Genomic DNA, 21,022 nt, shown 5'->3' on the forward strand with positions numbered 1-21,022 from the left:
CTCAGTCATACAAGTTGGTTCAATCTGCTTCGTCTTCTGCTTGTTAAAAAATTTCACGAGGTTTTAAAAGTTTTTACATTAAAATTACATAACATTTTAACATTAAAATTAACAAGATTATTGCTTATTTAATGTGTGCACCTAATAAAAATTGTCAGGGATTATGTAAAGGTATTTTAGTGGAAAAATGCAGTGTCTTGAGTTCTGAGCAAATGCAGATTAACTTAACTTTTATATATATATATATAATACAGAAAACAATGCAAATTCATGTTGCAATATCTTTACAATTTTGCATTTTAGCAAAATAAAATTTTTCAGGTTTGTCTTTTCATGTAAAATCTAAAGTTTTATCTGAATGACAATTAAGACCACTGAAAGATTTTATTAAATTTAAGAATTTAAGAATTTAAAAGAAGTTACAAATGCTACATAAAAGGGCATGAAATTGTATTTAGCAAATGTGTTTCTTTTATCTGATGAAAAAAATATAAGTGTATGCATACCTACAAAAATCAAGTGTGGATCGGGAGCTAAGAAACATTAAGTAATAAAAAAAAAAATAGTGTTACAGTATATGATCCTATCTGAAAATTAACTTTTTCACCTTTTTTTGGCATTATACAGTAAAAGCCCTTTCAAACAGCCACATAGTCAATGACAGGACCAACCTTATAGACATTTTGCGGCTGTAGAGCAAATGTGAATATACACTTACCTTCAAATACAGTCATTTTAGTTGTCACTGTATTGTAGTGTTACATGTTTACAGGTTTCTCTACAAAAAAAGGCACTAAACAAAGTCTTATTGTGAGCAATTAAGACCTGCAATATATTGGGACATATTTGTTGTTGTGCCCTGGTGTGTGTGTGTGTGTGTGTGTGTGTTGCTGAAACTCCACTTCGCGTTTTCCTCACCATCCACATGGTTGTTTCCGCCCTAAGAGTGACATCATCAATCTGTGACCATACATAAATCTGAGAGAGCCACGTGAAGAGGAAGAAATGTAGGCGAGGCGTTGGATGTGTGGAGACGAGAGATATTATGATTGAAACTGTGACATTCTGATCTTCTGTGTATTCTAGTTTTGACTTTTTCCCTCTGATTGCCTTCAATTCTTGTTTTGTCTTTTGGTTTGGTTGATTGTCTCTCACTGTACAGTTATATAATTAAGATAATAATCTCAGTGTATATAACCTCACTGTTAGTGGCGGCTGCTAGCTTTTGAAACAGGAGAAGCTCATATTTCTCTCTCCTCGTAAGGAAGACTACTAAATAGTTTTGCCAAAAGCAGGTCAACAATATTAGCACTGTCTGCCATTATGCACAGCTTGCTAGCTGGCTAGTTTCCCCTTCCATGAGTTCTTTAATTATATAAACGAACTAACTTTACAATGCTGAAACAAGGAGCAAAATCAAGAACGCTATAATATGTTTTTTTTTATTTAAAGATTAATTTGTATGAATTTGTACTGTATAAACAAAAATGGTTTATATCACCAGCAAACAATACAGAGTGCAGCAGTTCGTCATACCTCTTTACCTGCAAATCCGCATGGGACTGAACTCGAATCTTTGTAGCGCTGATGTATACTTATGACATGCTGTCAATCAAAAAAGGGGTTCCGCCCTTTAAACAGCTCCTCCAATCATCATGCAGCAGCCCAGTGTCCTGGCCCGCCCACTGCTCCATTCACTCCCAGAGAAGCTGAGCTTCCCTGGAAGTGACGATTTTGGTGCATTTCCCCAATTACCGTCCAGCTTTTCTGCAGTGAAAAAAGCTCCTCTGTGCTGCCCATAGAGCTCCAGTGAAGCTGGGCTTCAGGAGGCTTTAACGCGCTGTGCTGCATGGAAATGTATGACAAGAAAATCGCATCAAACTATCTACAATAAATACCTGATTCTGAACGAGCTAGTCATAAAGTTGAACGTGTTCTAGCGCACTTTTATTAAAACCAATATAAATACGACAGTGCATATATGAGCATTTATTTTTTTGACATAGTAGAGGAAGCGGAGGTTCCCTTGTAGTCTTAAAGCAGCCGCCACTGCTCACTGTATATAATTGTGCACGCACCGGAAGTAGGCGCGTGGCTGCCGTTTCATTTCATAATCACTGTTTTTGGTTTAGGAAGGCAGGAAAGGTATTTGTATTTTTATTTTTATTTTTTGTTTGTTTTTGTAGGCAAGTCAGTTATTTTAAAAACAGATAAAAAAAAAAATATGTCCATATTTGTATGTATATCTTTTGTTCACGTGTATATTTTTGTCAGCAATACAATCTCACTGGTTCCTAAGCTAACACTTTTGTCTCATTCCTTCTACTGTTATAACACCAATGTAGATCCATTCTTACACTGTACGGACCCATCCCTAGACATAACAGTGCCCTTTGGGTTTACAAAACTCAAATGAAACAGATGAACTTGCAGACAACCATAACCTTGTTACAAGGTCCAATAATGCATCAAAGACCAGTATTCAGTCTGCTTGCAATTGGACTACAGACTGCCAATGCTTTTTTTTATTCCCAGGGTAAACTTTCCCCATTGATGATAAAAAGGCATAAAGGTTGGCAATTTAAAAAATAAGATGCATATCCAAGACATAAAAGTGTTCTTTAAAACAAAAGTAGAAAACAGGAACATAGTATAGCATAAAGGAAGAGTTTTTACATCTACAATAATAAAGAAATTTAACTGAATTTCTTCCAAATTCACTATTTATAGCTAAGGCAATAAAATAAAATGCGTACATTTATAGCTATAATTATTACACTTGCACTCTAGGGATTTAAATAGAATTCTTAAATGCTACAATTAAATGTATTAATGATGCTGTTAGACTGTAGAGACTCATAATTACAGTTTAAAACACAATAATAAAAATATACAAAATTTCACAATAAAAAGTTACAATACAAACTGTATTTACAAAGGTGTGCCTGATTCACTGAAATCCAGACTCCAGATCATCCACTAGGAAACGCTCTTTCTCCCTGAGGATTTTATAAAATTCTGTTTTCACAGATGTTCCTCCTGAGTCGAGACATGTGTACAGGGTTCTCATTTTCTCTTGAGGTGTTGCCTTTACCTGAATGTTACTGTACATTTCATTAGTAATAAAATCCCTGGCTTTTAGATGGTCTGCAATCTCCATTACCGCTGAAACTCTCTGAATGAGCTTTTCACTGTGTTTATCCACAAAATCAGCACCTAAAATGCAGAGATCATTAAATGACTGCAAACATTAATCTTACATTGTACAAAGCATCATTTGTTTCCTGCAACAGGATTACATTTGTATTAAAATATTATATTTAACAGAAATAAAAAATATATTTAAATGGGTTTCATATTAATCATTTTATATAAATATTTAAAAGACAAAGCCTCATTTAAAGTGTTCCTGTTAAAGAAAAAAATATATGATTAAAAGACAGTCATACCTGTAGAATCTAATGTGAGTGAGGTTCTCTTTGTACCTGATGTGGCAAAACAGAAAGCAAGACGTGATGGTTTTAAACTATTGTCAATAATATGGACCAGATCTAAAGTTTCTGAAAATTTGATCAAACCCCTGCTTTTATTATTTAAATCAATTGTATGCACTGAATTAATAACTGAATGAATAAACGAGTGTATAAAAGACTTAACTCTGCCACTCCACTGATACCAGCCACTGATAAATGTGCTAACCTGTCAGAAAGACCACACGAGGCATCCACACCTCCTCGCCCTTTTCATCCAAAAGACTTAATGTGACTTTTTTAACCTCTTCACTCAAGATCACCTCATATGTAGGGTGAAAGTTGGGGCCAAAGTCACAATCAAAAGTCTCATGCTAATGAAAAAGATAATGGAGAGATTATTCTAAAAGTCAACCATGTTTCTAAAGTAACAAAGGTGATAATAAGCCTTTTGTATAACGACGTAAGTGGCTTTAATTTACCTCTGGTTGGGATATACAATCACACTCAGTAGTTTTACAGCACGGTCTGTATATTTCACCAGGAGTCAGAATACATTTGGAGCTTGTCATAATGTACGTGTTGCACTCCTGTCTTTTCTGTACCTGCAAGACATAAAAAAAATATATACACCTTAAAATAATCCTATTAGGAATAAAGAAGACCGAGATATATTGTTAAACATAATAAGCATGCTTTAAACCAAATTACCTCCTCAACTGGGACATTCCCTGGCACCAGATGGATGTTAAGTTTAGTCATTCCTCTTTGATAAAACAGAAGAACTTGTGCTTTGATGGGATGTGCTTGGAATAGCCATTCTTTTATGATACTAAAAAGGGAGAGACGCTGAATATCTATGATCACGTGTGTGTTTGTTACTTTTAGTGGCTGAATAATCTCCACATTATCACCGGTCACGTGTGCCACAGTCAATTTGGCCAAGTCTTCACCTGTAACATAATATATATTTTATAATACAATTTTGGTATACATTTAGAATTTCCATTTGGGATTAACAAGGTACTCTCTCTCTCTCTCTCTCTCTAGCCCTTAACTACTTCAACTGTTAATGGTGAATAAAGACAAATCACAAACAATAATATACATTTACTGATGAAGTCACCATTTTACAAGATACTGTTGTATTCACTTTCTGAATATTTTTTTTTATTAACACAGTAATATATATTGTACTTTAAAATAGCATTGCCTGTTCTTGGAACTTTTCACCTTTGCTGTATAAAAATGTTTGTATGTGCAAGAAATTTGTCTTTGTGGGCAAACTGTAGCAATTCTTAGAGCCCTTAAATGGGTTCAATGGCCAAAGGCTTATGGATCCACACTTTAGGTTGTTTTGAAATTGCTAGAAAATGCAACTTTAATTTTTTTATTAAGTTGCACCTAATAATAATGTATCTTTAAATTGAACTCTAAAATGAAAAAAAAAAAAAGTAAACTCACGGGTCTCACAGTGTGGAAGGTGCAGGAGATGGATTGAACCTTCAAGACATTTAATACTGTACAGAGGTCCTGCAGGCTGCTTCTGTCCTAATGCATCCAAGTGACAACGATTCCAGGACGCTATTCCATACAGCACTTTTACTTCCCCTTCCATCTCAAACACAAGGTTGGAGAACTTGCACATGAACTGACCAGCAGGAAGCCAGAGAATCCTGAAGAACCAAAAACTCAGGATAAATGTATCATCTATAATAATTCAGCAATCAAATTTTGTTTAAATACAGAAATTGACAAATTAAAGTATACATTTAACAAGGTTTAGTTTGAATGCCATCAACTAAGCCTCAGTGTGGTAGTAAGGATAGTGTTATACATTATTTAAGTGCATTAATACAGACAAAAGAAAAATCAATAGCTGTGTGATTACTACAACATTCAGCTTCTTCAGATTTTTATATAAATATTTTGACATTGTATTTGTGCCCTAAACAAAAACCTATAACATATAAATTACAATTCACATTGTGAAATTCAATAGGATGTCTATTCATCTTTATTTACCTGTATTTATCTCCGTGCTCATCCAAAGAACAGTTTGCAGTGAACTTGAAAAGCGGTAGTTCAGTGTCTGCTGAGTGCTGTGGAGACTGTGTGTGTGTGTATATATATATATATATATATATATATATATATATATATATATATATATAACTGTTGAATTAAACATTACATTTCTACATAGTGAAGTTTAGGCCTGTATGATTTTAAGTTGGTTTTCAACTTATTTTTCAAACTTTCAAACACTTCAACATGCAAACATGTAAATAAAATTTAGCCCTTTTTTATTCTCACTATGTTCAATTAAACTTTCGTGTTTGAAGAATAAATAAAACACATTAATCAATCAGTCACAGCATGCAAAGGGAGTATAAATGAGAAGTCAGGCCATCACAACGCACCATGCACACACACACATTCAAATTAATGGCAATTGAGCAGAGATCCGCCTACTTACATGTGTTTTAAAGGTGGAAGGACTCCAAGAGGAACCTTTCAAAGGCAAAACTGGCATCAGACAAACATATTGATAAATTTTTTTTTTTTTTTTTCAGGAAGAATTTTTTCCAGCTTGCACTGTTATTTATATGCTGTGCTGTTTTAATTCCCAGCCTATAACAATCCTAGCAAGGCCTAACTGATCACAGTCCAGTGGTACTAGTGGCCAAAGATTGGCTCCTCATACAGAGGATGAGGAGCACAAATTATGATACAAATTATCATTTAAACAATGTGCCCAGTAATGGGAAAACTTCAGACTGCAGAATCATTAATGGCTTTATATTTTTAAATTAATTTTTGAGTTTTGACACTGTTGTCCTCCAGATGACGTTGCATAAGCTTAATTAAAAGAAAAAAAAATTCTTCCCCTTTGGCCATTAATGATTCCAAAATCAATAAAAAATATGTATTTATTTTTAATATATATAAAATATTAAATATATATTAAAATTTAATTTATACATTTGCATTTGAGGTGATAAAACATTGTCATTCCTCTATAATCCTACAGATGGTGAACTCTAAATTATTTACACACTGGCAGGCAGCACAGCATTGTATTGAATCGGGAATACTGAATATTGAATTATAAGATTTTTTAGATTAGAAGTTGTATTTAAAAATAGTTATTGTGATAATATCATATCAGATGGTCTCTGGTGAGTACCATCCTTACTACCTAAACTTTAACTTCAGGGATTCCCCCTAGGGTCTGTGCTGCTATTTATTATCTAAATATTCATGTATCCATTTAATCTACCTCAGCAATAAATATAACCAAAAGTACCTGAGAAATACACTGCCATTTAAAATACCGTTGCTATTTATTATTGGGTTGCATCAAGCAAAGAACGCGACTAAGGAGGTTTGAATTACTGAAATTAATCAAAACCTGTAAAGATAGTGCTGAACCATCAACTTTGTGGAAGAAAAATATAAATAGACATCACTTAAACTAAAAATAATCTACTGTAAAAAACATAGATATGTTTGATAGTGAAAGTAAAAGCATTTACATACACACAATGTGATAAAAACATACAGTAACATACTAAACAGCTGTGTGTCTGTAGGAAAACCACTTGTTAATGAAAAGGCTTCAGTTTGGTACAGAGCATAAAGATTGTAGGTTCATGTGACCTGGTGAGTCCAGACTGACCCTATTCCAGAGTGATGGGCGTGTCAGGGTAAAAAGGGAAGCGCATGATGGGTGCATCGCTTCATGCGCTTCCCTTTTTACCCTGACACGCCCATTACTCTGGAATAGGGTCAGAATAGGGTCTTTCCAGGGTAAAAAGGGAAGTGCATAAAACGATGTACCCATCATGCATATTGTCCACTGTACAAGTCTCTGGAGGCAGTGTTATGATCTGGGGTTGCTCCAGTCGCTCAGCTCTAGACTTAGCATAGTTATGCGGCAATAAAATGAAGTCAGCTGATGGCCTGAATGTACTGAATCACCAGGTTATCATGTCTATGGAATTTGTCTTACCTGATGACACAGCTATATTTCTGGATTCAAACTATGAAAGATTGGTTCTGGGTTATAGATAAACATAGCTAAGTTGACCTAGCATGTTGACCACTACAACAAACTCTATACTCTGATTCCAACGGAGGCCCTTCTCAAACATTTGGAAACACCATTGGAAAACATACATTGGCCACATACCATTAACACAAGATGGAAAAGCCTTAAAAAACGAGCATTGTCTTGGTTTATGAGCACTGAGTATCATGTATCATGCGCTTCTTGTTTTGACGCCGAGCGTCACGTGATCACAACTGAGCCAACGTTTTTTCTCCCTCTTGTGCTGCAGAATTGTACATAATCGTGTCCCCTGCTGGGTCTTAGTGCTCGTCTCTCACTGGTATAATCAACATCCGTGTACTGTTTACTATAACACTGTGACCACGTGTGTGTGTGTGTGTATAACATATTTTATTTTGTGTTTGTAAGCGCGTGTACAGCGCATGTACTGTTTCTTATAACACACGTGTGTTTGAGTAAAGCAAAAGAAATTCTAAATACAGAGGGTAAAAATCTATTTTCTTCCTCAGCTTATCACTATGTGTGTGTTTGTGCGTAATTTGACACTGTGCTGGTTCACACACACTCTCTCGCCTTAATGTGTGTGTGTCTTGCATTAAGGCGAGAGAGTGTGTGTGAACCGGCAAATTGTCAAATTATGTGCGCACACACACACTCTGCCTTACACAGAAACTCTGCTCTGTCTCGATTCTTTTCAAAGGTAAATTGCGGTTTATTTGTTTGTTTGTTTTACTTTACAGCAGTGATTCTGTAATAAAGCGCTCACACGAGTGTCATTAGCGATGTTCCTTGCTAATTTTTCCCGACAAAACAGTGTTGCGGGACAGAGAGGTTGATTTATGACAGCTGTTTACGGAAATGTAGTCCAACGCGGGAGAAGCATTGTGGGTAATGCAGTCCGGTGTGTGTAAACGCGAATGCGAGATGTAAGCTAGGAAATACTGTAGAGCCTGAGTTTTGTTCTTTAGTAGTTTTTTTTTTTGGATTTAAGTGCAGGATCCACCCGAAGGTTTGTACTATAGCCCGACAACGCAGCAAATAAAAGAACGGGCATCGACCAGTTTGTCCATCTCATTATTACACGAGCATGAAATAACGGGTTGATACAATGTCGCGACCAACATTAAAATAAAGCGGAGAAGCTAACAACAGTCCTTTTGTTAATGTGTGTGAGAGGAGAAAGTTTTACTGTGTAAGGTGTGAAGGGGAAGACAGGAGGGGCTGAAAGCAAGAGTCTCTACTTACTCTAGCCTCACACACACACACACACAAACACACAAACAGCGCCTGCGCGCACAAACGGAAACACTTATTTGTCTGAATTTATTTTTACTTTTTTTTAAAGGTAAAGTGCAGGTTAATTTAATTTATTTTTACTTTATATTTTGTGTTAATTATTTTTATGTATTTATTTTATGGGCTGTAGAACGAATAATTTGAGTTTCTATTATTTCTTTTGGCAAAATTACCTTGGTTAAGAAGCGTTTCGGAATACGAGCTGCTTCTGGAAGGAATTATCCTCATAATCCGAGGTTCCACTGTATACACATTCTCACTGGGGTTGCTGAAACCTTTGTGAACAGGAAAAAAGGACAATGCTGTAGGTCCAAAAGGATAAATAAGTAACTTATTGAAAATCAGCATTCATGTGTGAATTAAGTCAAATACAGTTGCTTTATACAGATGTGGTCATTAAGACTGCGCGTGTTTTCCCGCGGGATGCCTCAATTTAGCGCGCGGCGTGCCGCTACTTGCCGTAAGCAACATTCGGGAATTTAAATAAATGTGTTGTGCTTCACTGAATATCCGCCAGATGGCGCATGGAAGGACTTTATTTAAACGCCGGACCAAGTACTGCACAACGAAGAATTGTGTATAATTACTTAGTCTAAAACAATATTGTTCCCAATGCTGAAGCAAACATGAATTTTATTTTGCTTTACAACAGATCTTTCATGATAAATGTGTGTATATGTGCTTCATATTATTTTCATAATGATGAAATGAGATGCCCAAATTCGTGCTTTAAAATTCTTAATAAGTTTCTTATACAGTGGTGTGAAAAACTATTTGCCCCCTTCCTGATTTCTTATTCTTTTGCATGTTTGTCACACTTAAATGTTTCTGCTCATCAAAAACCGTTAACTATTAGTCAAAGATAACATAATTGAACACAAAATGCAGTTTTTAAATGAAGATTATGTTATTAAGGGAGAAAAAAAGCTCCAAATCTACATGGCCCTGTGTGAAAAAGTAATTGCCCCCCCTTGTTAAAAAATAACTTAACTGTGGTTTATCACAGTTAAAAGTTCAATTTCTGTAGTCACCCCCAGGCCTGATTACTGCCACACCTGTTTCAATCAAAAAATCACTTAAATAGGAGCTACCTGACACAGAGAAGTAGACCAAAAGCACCTCAAAAGCTAGACATTATGCCAAGATCCAAAGAAATTCAGAAAAAAATGAGAACAAAAGTAATTGAGATCTATCAGGCTGGTAAAGGTTATAAAGCCATTTCCAAAGCCTTGGGACTCCAGGGAACCACAGTGAGAGCCATTATCCACAAATGGCAAAAACATGGAACAGTGGTGAACCTTCCCAGGAGTGGCCAGCCGACCAAAATTACCCCAAGAGCGCAGAGACAACTCATCCGAGAGGCCACAAAAGACCCCAGGACAACAACTAAAGAACTGCAGGCCTCACTTGCCTCAATTAAGGTCAGTGTTCACGACTCCACCAAAAGAAAGAGACTGGGCAAAAATGGCCTGCATGGCAGATTTCCAAGGCGCAAACCACTTAAGCAAAAAGAACATCAAGGCTCGTCTCAATTTTGCTAAAAAACATCTCAATGATTGCCAAGACTTTTGGGAAAATACCTTGTGGACCGACGAGACAAAAGTTTAACTTTTTGGAAGGTGCGTGTCCCGTTACATCTGGCGTAAAAGTAACACAGCATTTCAGAAAAAGAACACCATACCAACAGTAAAATATGGGGGTGGTAGTGTGATGGTCTGGGGTTGTTTTGCTGCTTCAGGACCTGGAAGGCTTGCTGTGATAGATGGAACCATGAATTCTACTGTCTACCAAAAAATCCTGAAGGAGAATGTCCGGCCATCTGTTCGTCAACTCAAGCTGAAGCGATCTTGGGTGCTGCAGCAGGACAATGACCCAAAACACACCAGCAAATCCACCTCTGAATGGCTGAAGAAAAACAAAATGAAGACTTTGGAGTGGCCCAGTCAAAGTCCTGACCTGAATCCTATTGAGATGTTGTGGCATGACCTTAAAAAGGCGGTTCATGCTAGAAAACTCTCAAATAAAGCTGAATTACAACAATTCTGCAAAGATGAGTGGGCCAAAATTCCTCCAGAGCGCTGTAAAAGACTCGTTGCAAGTTATCGCAAACACTTGATTGCAGTTATTGCTGCTAAGGGTGGCCCAATCAGTTATTAGGTTCAGGGGGCAATTACTTTTTCACACAGGGCCATGTAAGTTTGGATTTTTTTTCTCCCTAAATAATAAAAACCATCATTTAAAAACTGCATTTTGTGTTTACTTGTGTTATCTTTGACTAATAGTTAAATGTGTTTGATGATCAGAAACATTTAAGTGTGACAAACATGCAAAAGAATAAGAAATCAGGAAGGAGGCAAATAGTTTTTCACACCACTGTATATTTTTTGTAATGTTTTAACAGGGACAAAACAGTGAAAGACATGGCAATGTCTCGGTTTACATGGTGTTGAAATTAATTTAATTTCCTGATAGTAGGCTATCTGATAGTCTTAACTATGCGAATGTCCTGATTCGTAAATATGCCAACATATCTTATTTAAAACGTAAAAAATGTGTCGACATCATCAGAAGACATGAATGAACTATATATATTATATTATTAAGTAAATATTATCTTATGACCACAAACTTTTTCGGGCTTTTTATAATAATCATCATATTTGCTGTTTGTGTCCATCATTTAATAATTATTTCATACATTATTTAACCACGGCTGGAAATAATAGCTGGAATGTGATGTGATTGTGAATTCATGACTGAAATAAAGCAGTTTGTCTTTTGTAAAGTACTTTCACTTTACAAAAGGCAGCGTTTTTATCAAAAGGTGGATAAACGTGTGTTGTACAGTATATACACCGCGACAGCGCGCGCAGTTTCTCACTTCTCACCTTTCATGTAGGTCTGCTCGGACTAATTCGTTTTAAACCCCTCAAAACTGCGTGTGTATACAGCTCAAAACCTCCATCAGTTATTAAAGATAGCATCTATTTAGAAAAAATGCCCCAGTGATTTCGGAGCTTCAGGAAATCTCCCGGCGTTCTGCGCATAACACCGGGCCAACTCATGTCGGAAAGAATTTCTAAACGGTTTCTAAACGTGGGCTATTGTTTTTTTTACTTATAGTATTTGTTTCGATTCGATTCGGCATCGTGATTCTCCTCTTTCATTTACTCCATAGTTTTAATCAGCGCTCAGCCTCATGCATAAAGTTTTCCAGAGCGACCGGCAGAAGTAGACTAATGATTATGAGCGCGTCGGGAAAACAGCAAGCAGACTGACTCTGACCATTTAAAAAAACGTTTGCGTTCATTTTCTGACGCGCTCAAGTTCACCAAAAACAATACAGAACAGCGCAGCTTATTTGCTTTCAAACATTTATAAAATCACGTTTTTTCGTTATTGTAAGTGCGCTTAAATAAAAGTTGAGTCTTATAAAGGCATGTAGTCTTATATAGTTTTATTATATAGTTTTTGCACATTAATCAGAGTCCTCCCTCATCTGTTACATTTTTGAGGACAATAGCTTTTTTCAGCCTGTCACGGCGTGCGCCCAAATCAATATCGCTTCTCGCTCACTAGTTAGGCGGCCTCTACTTCAGATATGCGAAGAAGCGGGGCTGCGGAATTAAGCACGAATAGTGAAGAAGAGCTCTCCTTGCTAAAGATCCCGGGTTCATCCGCGCTATAAAATACTCGGGGTTTGTTGGTTTACAGTGGATTTTACTACGCGGTGTGAGTGAGACGAGGACACACAACGCGGAAGTGCGACATGCAAACGGGGCAATTGGAACGCGCCCCAGAGACTTCATAGAATAGCAAGCGCGAGCGGACGGAGGCAGGAGCTGCTGTCCGCGGATGGCCGTCGTACTCGTATTTTATAGCGCAGGGTGCAAACCCGGGATAATTGGCATGGATAAGCTATGTCCAGCTCTGTACCAGCATGTCATGTGGGCATTATAAGACTAAAAAGTGGCAGCTGGCACGCCTAAAAATAGACGCAGGTTAATTTTTTTATAGTCTAAATTAAAATCCTCCTCTTTAGTGCCTCCTATTCCTATTAATCCTATTGTTCTTTTAGTGTCACTGCGTGTGCTTGCAATGCCAGACAACATTCAAATGCAAATTATTCACTCTCCCCAAGTGTAAATCAGCTGTTCTCACCTATACATATTAACCTATACGTTCTCACCTAAAGTGTTTAGGTAAAATTCCACCTATACAAGTGTGACAAATATGCAAAGAAAAAAAATAGGAAGGGGCAAATACTTTTTCATGGCACTTTACGTGTAGTCAGATTGTTCCACTGGGCTGAAACTGTAGCAGGTGGAGTTATAGCACTTTTCAAATCACACTTACTATACACTGATATGAATAACTTTGAATGATGAATGCTACGTTAATATGATCTCAGGCTTGCTCCACATTATAAAAGCAAAGCGCGGAGTTTAGTCCGAGATCAGGGAAGTACGTGATGTGGTGGAAAATAGGCAGTGGCGGTTCTACACTGAATTGCTCCCCGGGCGAGACTCCCTCCCGCCCCACCCCCGTCAGCGCCACTTCTAACCAACCAAACCCCCTGTCTGAAGTCTGCTCGGTCTTGTTAATTTGTTTTAAAACCCCCAATTCTGTGAATTCCCCCAGCAGCGAAACCGGTTTGATGACTTCACACCTGTTGTAAAGGTGAGATGGGGGATTACAGTAACTGTGGGTGCGCTTCACCTCGGAGCGCGCTGTCGCGTTGTATTCAATGAATAGACTAAAACAAAATCATGTTTGCTTCAGCATTGGAAACAATATTGTATTAGGCTAACTTTATTAAATATTATACACTTATTATACACACGTGGGCATCTTTACATTTTTAGATATTGATCCTTTCTCGATGCAGCGAATTTTCTGAGCAAATTAATAATAATTTACATGAATGAAAAGGAGGAAGAAGAAAAGGTTACGCGAAAATAAGAAAAAGCTTTAGAGGTAAATGCTGTGAAATGCTTCAAATGAACAGATTCTGCCTATAACAGGTCAGGGACAGTGAGGCTGGATCCAGCAGCGCACCACATCCCACATCATAATACATGCTGATGATGACCAACACGTCTCCCCTCATCTACCAGAGCCAAGTAAAAAGAATGGCAATCAAACAGAATAAAATTAGTAGCAGCATTAACTTGTGCTAGTTATTATGATGGTGGTCAATATTAATTGAAATAATGTTTCTCAGCATTATTTCGTGTTAATATTGACTACCATAATAATTAAAGAATAAAATAAAAAATATTGTCTTTATAGATTTATATGTTGTTTGTCTTGATGTTCTTTTTTTTGTTTGTTTCTTTGACCCAATATATGTTCAGTGATACTTAAAATAACATGTTTAAATAGCATTGATTTCTGTATTGTGTTATATTTTTATACTAGTAACTGGTGTTAAAAATGTATCTCTACATTAATGAGCCAATGTATTATGGTGTGGGCTGCTGTGGGCCAGGAAGTCCAGGGCCACTTTTTGGTCCCAGTCCGCCCCTGTAATAACGAATGGAGAAAGCGCAGTCAAAGCCCGGGGATTCTGCCAGTCGTGAATAGCTGACACTCAGTTACAGCCAATGAAATTGAAGCATTTTTGCCGCTTTCCACGTGGTGTGGCGTTGCTTAAATAATATCTGTATAATATTCGTATATCCTATAAAATCGTCCAGACCCTGGTTCGAATCCCGCTCTGGGTGAAAATGTAATAAATGTGAATCCTTTGTTTTACACTTTTGCTTATGATAATCATTAAATTACAGCAACTGTGAGGTGAGTGCTAATGTGTTTCATAGCTTAAGCAAAAAAAAATTCTCAATTGCAAACATGCATTTAGTACTGAAGCATAACTTGATAATGTAATGGCTATATCGTGGTATTTTAGCGAATAGCACCGGAATTTTGAGCACTGGCTGGGAATCGAACCCGGGTCTCCCGCATGACGGGCGAATCACCTACCACTGAGCCACCAGTACCCGTCTGCGTTTAAAGCGCATAAATATAGGCTAACGTCATACATCTTTGTAGTCCTTTTGCACACGCGCGGGTGCGTTACAATAATAATAATAATAATAAATTTGGAGAACTACTACTAATAATAATAATAATAATTCTGAATGAAAATGAAGAATAAATACATATCAGTTTGAGCTTGACACGTTTATGAGCTCTGTCGCTTGCCGTCAATGGGCGCCTAAGAGACATAACATTTTTCGGCTTCAGTAGACACACAATACTTTAGACTGAAACACGACTGCCCCCTACAGGTATTGAAGGGCATTTTCACAGCTTGCCGCGCGCACTCGCGGCAAGTCGTGGGATCCCTTTTCCGAAAACGTGCGTTTTTTAAGGCCAGATCTGTACACAAGTAGATTAGTTTTGACCTTGGCTTACTAAATATATTTTGATATTTGTTATGTTACTCATCGATATGGCTCATAGTCTGTGTTGAAAATGTAAAATATAGAACTTCAAGAATTGACTAGAAACTTTCAACTGTAAAACAAATGATAAACAACAAAAACAGGCAATCAGTGGTTTTAGAAATACTCGAACCAAACACAGCAAACATACCACAATTTAACTCTCTAAAGTCTTGTGTTTAATATGAATATTAATTAATGCATTTCAAGATTTACACATTGTGCTTTACAACATAATTGGCACCAAGAACTCGGGGTGGGATCAATAGCACCATGCACCGGTATTCACACACTTATTCACATTTAGGGGTTATTTTAGGGCAGTCCACCTACCTTCATCAAATAGATGTAAGAAACCAAAGTCCATACTTTGATTTTCTATTCTTGGCTTAAATCCCTGGAAATACTTAAAGAAATTAATATGACAACGTTAAATAAATTCATAAATCGCATATGAATTATACATAAATCAATGAATAACATGTAATCGAATGTTTTAGTACCGTTTTTTTTCCTGGTCTCCTCCACTCCTGCTCTCTAATTTTTCTTAATGAGTTTGGGTCCAGATTCAGATAGTGGCCTTCGTTTACTTCCACCATCACTTCTATCTTCTCCAGCAACTCTAAAACCTGAGTGTTGTCATTTTTGTCTTTGTTGTTAAAAACATGATATCTGTTTCTACATTTCTTAACCAGCCACTGAAGAGCCTCCCCTTCGCTCTCAATGTGTCTCTCTATGGTTGTGTCTCCTAAAGAGTCTCCAAATGTAAAGAGCACCATAGTGTGATTCCAGACACTCACATTGAGGAGGTTCAGGTAATGAACTAAAGATTTTCTCTGTTTTTCTTTAAAGGCGAAGTCTAAACTCACAACCAGTAGTACAGCGTGTGGACCTGGAGGACACATGGACATGCTGAGTACAATCTCTTTAAGTAAACCAGTAGTGATGTTTTTCCAATTTTTATTTCTCTGCCACCCTGGAGCTTCAACCACAGTGAGGTTCCCCCCCTTTTAATCCTTGTCTCTTCACACTCTCGTCCCATTGGTCTAACCTAAATTTTTCAGTGCCCAGGATGGTATTTCCTGATGAACTTTTTCCAGCATTCCTATAACCCAGCAGCACAATTCTCACTTCTGAGAGATGGTATAGATCTGTAGAACAGAAAAAAAGACGATGAGTCTTTGTAATAATTTGTATCTGAATTAATAAAACATAACTGTACTGTGGCATGCCAACAGTTGGTCACACTGCATGGTCAACAGTTAGGAACACCTTGTAAGTGCTTTTTGTAGCCAGGTCTGAGTCTATTAATTATTGTTTGGGAATTTTAGTCCATTTTTTCTGCAAGTTCTGTGAGATTCCCTGGTATCCCTGGCTGTTCTGTATGCACTGCTCTTCTGAGGTCTACCCACAGATTTGCGATGATGTTTTGGTCAGGGGACTCTGAGGGTCATGCAAATCTTTCATCTTGAGCCTCCTGACTCTTTTCATCTTGAGCCTCTCTTGTTGTACAAGCAATTCTCTTTTTGTGTTTGTTTTTATACAAAGTGTGATGTTTGCCTTCAAATTTTGCTGAAATCTATTTAAATCAGATTTTGATAAATATGCAGATCTATGAAAGTTTTTGGGTCTTTCAGACTGCAACTTGACCCCACTGTTCCTGTTAACTGCAATTCCTACATTTTTTACTTACTTTTATCTTTTCTTATAGGCTTCTCCTGCATTGTGGGCATCAATTATTGTCCTTCTCAGAATGCTACGCAGCTGCTTAGAGGAGCCCATTTCTCTTGATTGTTGGGAGAAGGTTTGAGGAGTCAGAGTATTTATAAAACTTTAACAAAAAGTTATATCAGCTGATGATGATCGTAAACAAGCTAACAAACCTAACCAATTTAGATTTGTGTAGTTTTTAAATCTCTTGGGGTGGCATTTTTTTGCATTGTCCTTCTTTGCTTTTTTTTATTTTCTATACTACTTATCTTGTAAAGGGTTGCAGCGGGGCCTGAAGGAGATTTGGGAACAAGGGAGATCACACCCTGGATGGTGCCCATCCATCACAGAACACACAAATAAAATGGAAAATTTATTAGCCTAACCTGCACATCTTTAGACTGTGAAAGGAAAACTGCTACAGCACAGGGACAGCATACTCCCCGCGCAAGGACATAAGAAGGGAGGTGAACCCTCAAATTCAAATTCAAATTCAAATTTTATTTGTCACATACACAAACATACACAGTACGAAATGTAGTGAAATGCATTTTACGGCTGCCATTGACCCTAGAAGAGAATTAAGTTTACAAATAAGAAATAAATATGAATAAAAGAAATACGATAGAAATTAAATAAAAATTAAATTAAACTAGGAAAAATAGAACTAAAAATAAAAATAGAAATGTGCTAGGAAAAAAAAAAAAAAAAATAGAACTAAAAATAAAAATAGAAATATGATGATATTTGATGATGAAATATGATGATTCGACCCTGGAGGGTGAGGCCACAGGGCTAACGACCATGCCTCCCTGCTTCTTTTCTTTTTTTTTTTTTTTTTACTTAGGTCTTAGAAAAATTAAAACAAACACCACACTAATCTTGAAAGGAATGCTCCTTACCTAAATGTTATTTAAAGTTCTTCTTTTACTTACTTATAAAAAATCTTATCTTATAAAAAATGTAAAATAAAAAAAAATTATTCATTAAAAAATGACACTTTTATTTTTGTTAAAGAAATATGAACGCCTTAACGAAATGACTTACACATGTGACTTCTAATATATTCTTTCTGATGTGATCCTCTTATTCTCCTCACTGTTGCTCTCCTTTCCTCTTCTTTTTTCCTCTTTTCCACATTTTGTAAGATCTTTGGGTCTATTTCCAAATGGCAGCCGCTGTTTCCTGCCACCATCCTCTCGATCTTCTCCAGCAGTTCTGTGACCTGTGTGTTATCATTTTTTTTTTCATAGTTGAAAACATGATATCTGTTTTCACATTTCTCAATCAGCCACTGAAGGGCCTTCCCTTGACATGCTATATACTCCTCTATGGTTTGGTCTCTTTGCCATTCCTCACAGGTGAACAGAACTATAGTGTGACTCCAGACTCTTTCGGTAAGGAGCATCATACATCCTTTTAACATGTCTTTTTCACTGTCTAATGAACTGCAGTCCAACCGCATAACCAGCAGTACAGCGTGTGGACCTGGAGGACACATGGACACACTAAGCACAATCTCCTGCCTAAGCACCTGCTTTATAGCTTTATTCCTCTGCCATCCTGGAGCTTCAACCACAGTGATCTTTCTCCCAGCTATTTCTTCCTGTCTTTTAACACACTGTGTACTTCCTCGTAAGTCAAAGTCCTCTTTTCCCAGGATGGTGTTTCCAGCTGTACTTTTCCCTGCAGTCCTACCGCCCAGCAGCACAATCCTTACTTCTGAGAGAAGGTCCATGCCCCCTGCAATCATAAAAAGTTGACACTCAAAAAAAAAAGACATTCATTAAATTATCATATTAATTTATTTAGCATTACTGTTAATCTTGTTCACAGTTAAAACTGGAACGGGCATTTGCAATATTTAACATTAATATATTCCAGCATGGTTCACACAATACTTCATGTTGAACAATGTGGTGATTTCAATAGATATAACGGTACATTACGTTAGATGTAAAGTTATTAATATTTCTTTCCTTCATGATGCAAGGGCAGGGGCATATGAAATATAAAAAATAATAATAATAAATAAATAAATAAATAAATAAATATAAAGCTGCTATTTAAAAAAGAAATTGTATCAGCTAAAGTCTGCCACTTTATTGCCCAATGCAGGTGATCTGAATTAAAAAAAATGGTTTCCTGTTGTATAAACATTATTTATATGGTCATCATAAGGTATTTAAATTGTTTTAAGATGAATACTTAGTGACTACAAATTCTTCAAGAGAAAAGATACAGCCACTTCTGTATAGTGGATTCTCCTCCAACAGTGGCTTAACTGTCACAAGAGAAGCCTTACCTTCCCCATGGCATGATATGATGTTTTTGCAATACATCCACATAAATATCAAACCAATTTGCAAAGTCTTGGCGTCTTGACTTGCTTAGACAATTTTTTATATCATGTTAGATGATATATGTTTGACCTTCCTTGCTGTAGATTACTTCGGTTGACTACTGCAGTGGTTTCTGATCTTCGGCAGCCTTTAAACTCTGCCACTGAGTATAACATACTACCGCTATGCTCAGCCTGTCAACTTATCAATCAGCACCCCTTAAATTTGTAAAAAAAAAAAAAAAAAAAAAATGGCAAAAATAAATAAATAAATTATATGCCCAATTACAATCCAAAAACGTACCAGAAATTTAACTGCAGGCCATCTTTGACTACTTCTCTGTCTCTTTAACATCTGTAATAAAACTAACAAACATTTGACTTTGACCACTGTATATACTGAAAATATTTAGTGGTAAAACAAACATGTAACATTGATATATGTTATGTTATATGTTGTTGTCATGTCATGTCATATGTTATGTCATGTTATGTTATATGTTATGTCATGTTGTGTCATGTTATGTTATATGTCTCCAAGATGGCGCCGGTGAGGTCAGCTGCCGTCACAAACTCCAAACTATTTTACTTTGTTTTTGTCTTTAAAGTTAACTTTCAGTAACTTTAAACCAGCTAATTAATCAGCACTGAGTGCATTAAATGCGATAGAGATACTCTTATTTCTATTGGCTTACAATGTACTCATAATTCGGAGTTTTAACTCCGAATCCAAGCTGGCCAAGTGAGATCCTGAGGGAAAACAAAGGACGCAACGGAAAGCAGCGGCCCCTGAGGAAAACGAGTCAGCATCAGGAACAGGCTGAGAGCCCGTGCACACTGTGACGCCCGTGCACACCCGTGCAAACCGCACATCTCTGCCTATCATCCAGCACGCCAACGTCCAGTCAACTCCAGTTACTTTGCTGTAACCCTGTTCCCTGAAAAAGCGGGAACGAGATGTTGCGTGAAACACTATAGGAACATCTATAGCATGTGTAAAGCATGTGTGTATCAAACACGCCAAATCTTGGCATATATAACCCAGGTGACGTCGTGAACCGGAAACATTCCTCAGATCAATTTTGTCTAAAAGGATGTCCAGTCACGCAAGCAGTGCGGCATTGGAGCGCAGCATCTCGTTCCCGCTTTTTCAGAGAACAGGGTTACAGCAAAGTAACCTGAGACAATCCCTTTCAAAAGCTACACTCGATGCTGCGTGAAAACGCTATGAGAACGAGAATACCAATGCCGCCTGTACACAATGTAGCGTGTACGCACAAAGGCCAAGGAGGTCTTAGAGCTAGCTCTGGAAGGCTGACTCGAGGACCCGTAAGCCCGGAGTAGCATGAACATGCAGACTATATAATCTCACAAATGTGTGTGGAGAGGACCAACCTGCCGCATCACACACTTGCTGCAGAGGAACACTGCTTCCAGGGAGTACAGATCTGGCCATTAAAAACGCACGTTTAGAGAAAACGGATCCCGCGGCAAGCTGTAAAAATGCCCTTCCTTACCTGTAGGGGGCAGTCGTGTTTCAGTCTGAAGTATTCTGTGTCTACTGAATCCGAAAATGTGTTCTTTCTCTTAGGCGGCCATTGACAGCAAGCAACAGAGCTCATAAACGTGTCGAGGTTAAACTGTAAATACTAATGTTTTTATTCTTTATTTTCTTCTCCTT

At 37.2% G+C, this 21,022-nt stretch overlaps 1 protein-coding gene and 1 pseudogene across 1 annotated transcript; both read right to left on the reverse strand.

Moving 5' to 3' along the window:
• Nucleotides 1-2,950: 2,950 nt before the first annotated feature.
• Nucleotides 2,951-4,232, reverse strand: LOC128511930 (uncharacterized). The gene is made up of 5 exons (XM_053484978.1): nucleotides 4,182-4,232; nucleotides 3,953-4,075; nucleotides 3,700-3,844; nucleotides 3,450-3,485; nucleotides 2,951-3,216 (listed from the first exon to the last, which is right to left on the reverse strand). The coding sequence occupies exons 1-5, from the start codon at nucleotides 4,230-4,232 to the stop codon at nucleotides 2,951-2,953; spliced, it is 621 nt and encodes a 206-aa protein (XP_053340953.1).
• Nucleotides 4,233-15,286: 11,054 nt separating this feature from the next.
• On the reverse strand, nucleotides 15,287-18,738 carry LOC128511931 (GTPase IMAP family member 9-like; annotated as a pseudogene).
• Nucleotides 18,739-21,022: the final 2,284 nt, after the last annotated feature.

Source organism: Clarias gariepinus, chromosome 24, assembly GCF_024256425.1.
Source record: "Clarias gariepinus isolate MV-2021 ecotype Netherlands chromosome 24, CGAR_prim_01v2, whole genome shotgun sequence".
Taxonomy (NCBI): Eukaryota; Metazoa; Chordata; class Actinopteri; order Siluriformes; family Clariidae; genus Clarias; species Clarias gariepinus.

Bases quoted from the DNA above. Each gene is read 5' to 3' on its own strand.
- LOC128511930 (XM_053484978.1), bottom strand. From the start codon at position 4,232: ATGACTAAACTTAACATCCATCTGGTGCCAGGGAATGTCCCAGTTGAG. The intron at 4,076-4,181 runs GTAATTTGGTTT...TATGTCTTGCAG, and splicing joins GGAATGTCCCAGTTGAGGAG to GTACAGAAAAGACAGGAGTG. The intron at 3,217-3,449 runs GTATGACTGTCT...TCTGCATTTTAG, and splicing joins ACTCACATTAGATTCTACAG to GTGCTGATTTTGTGGATAAA.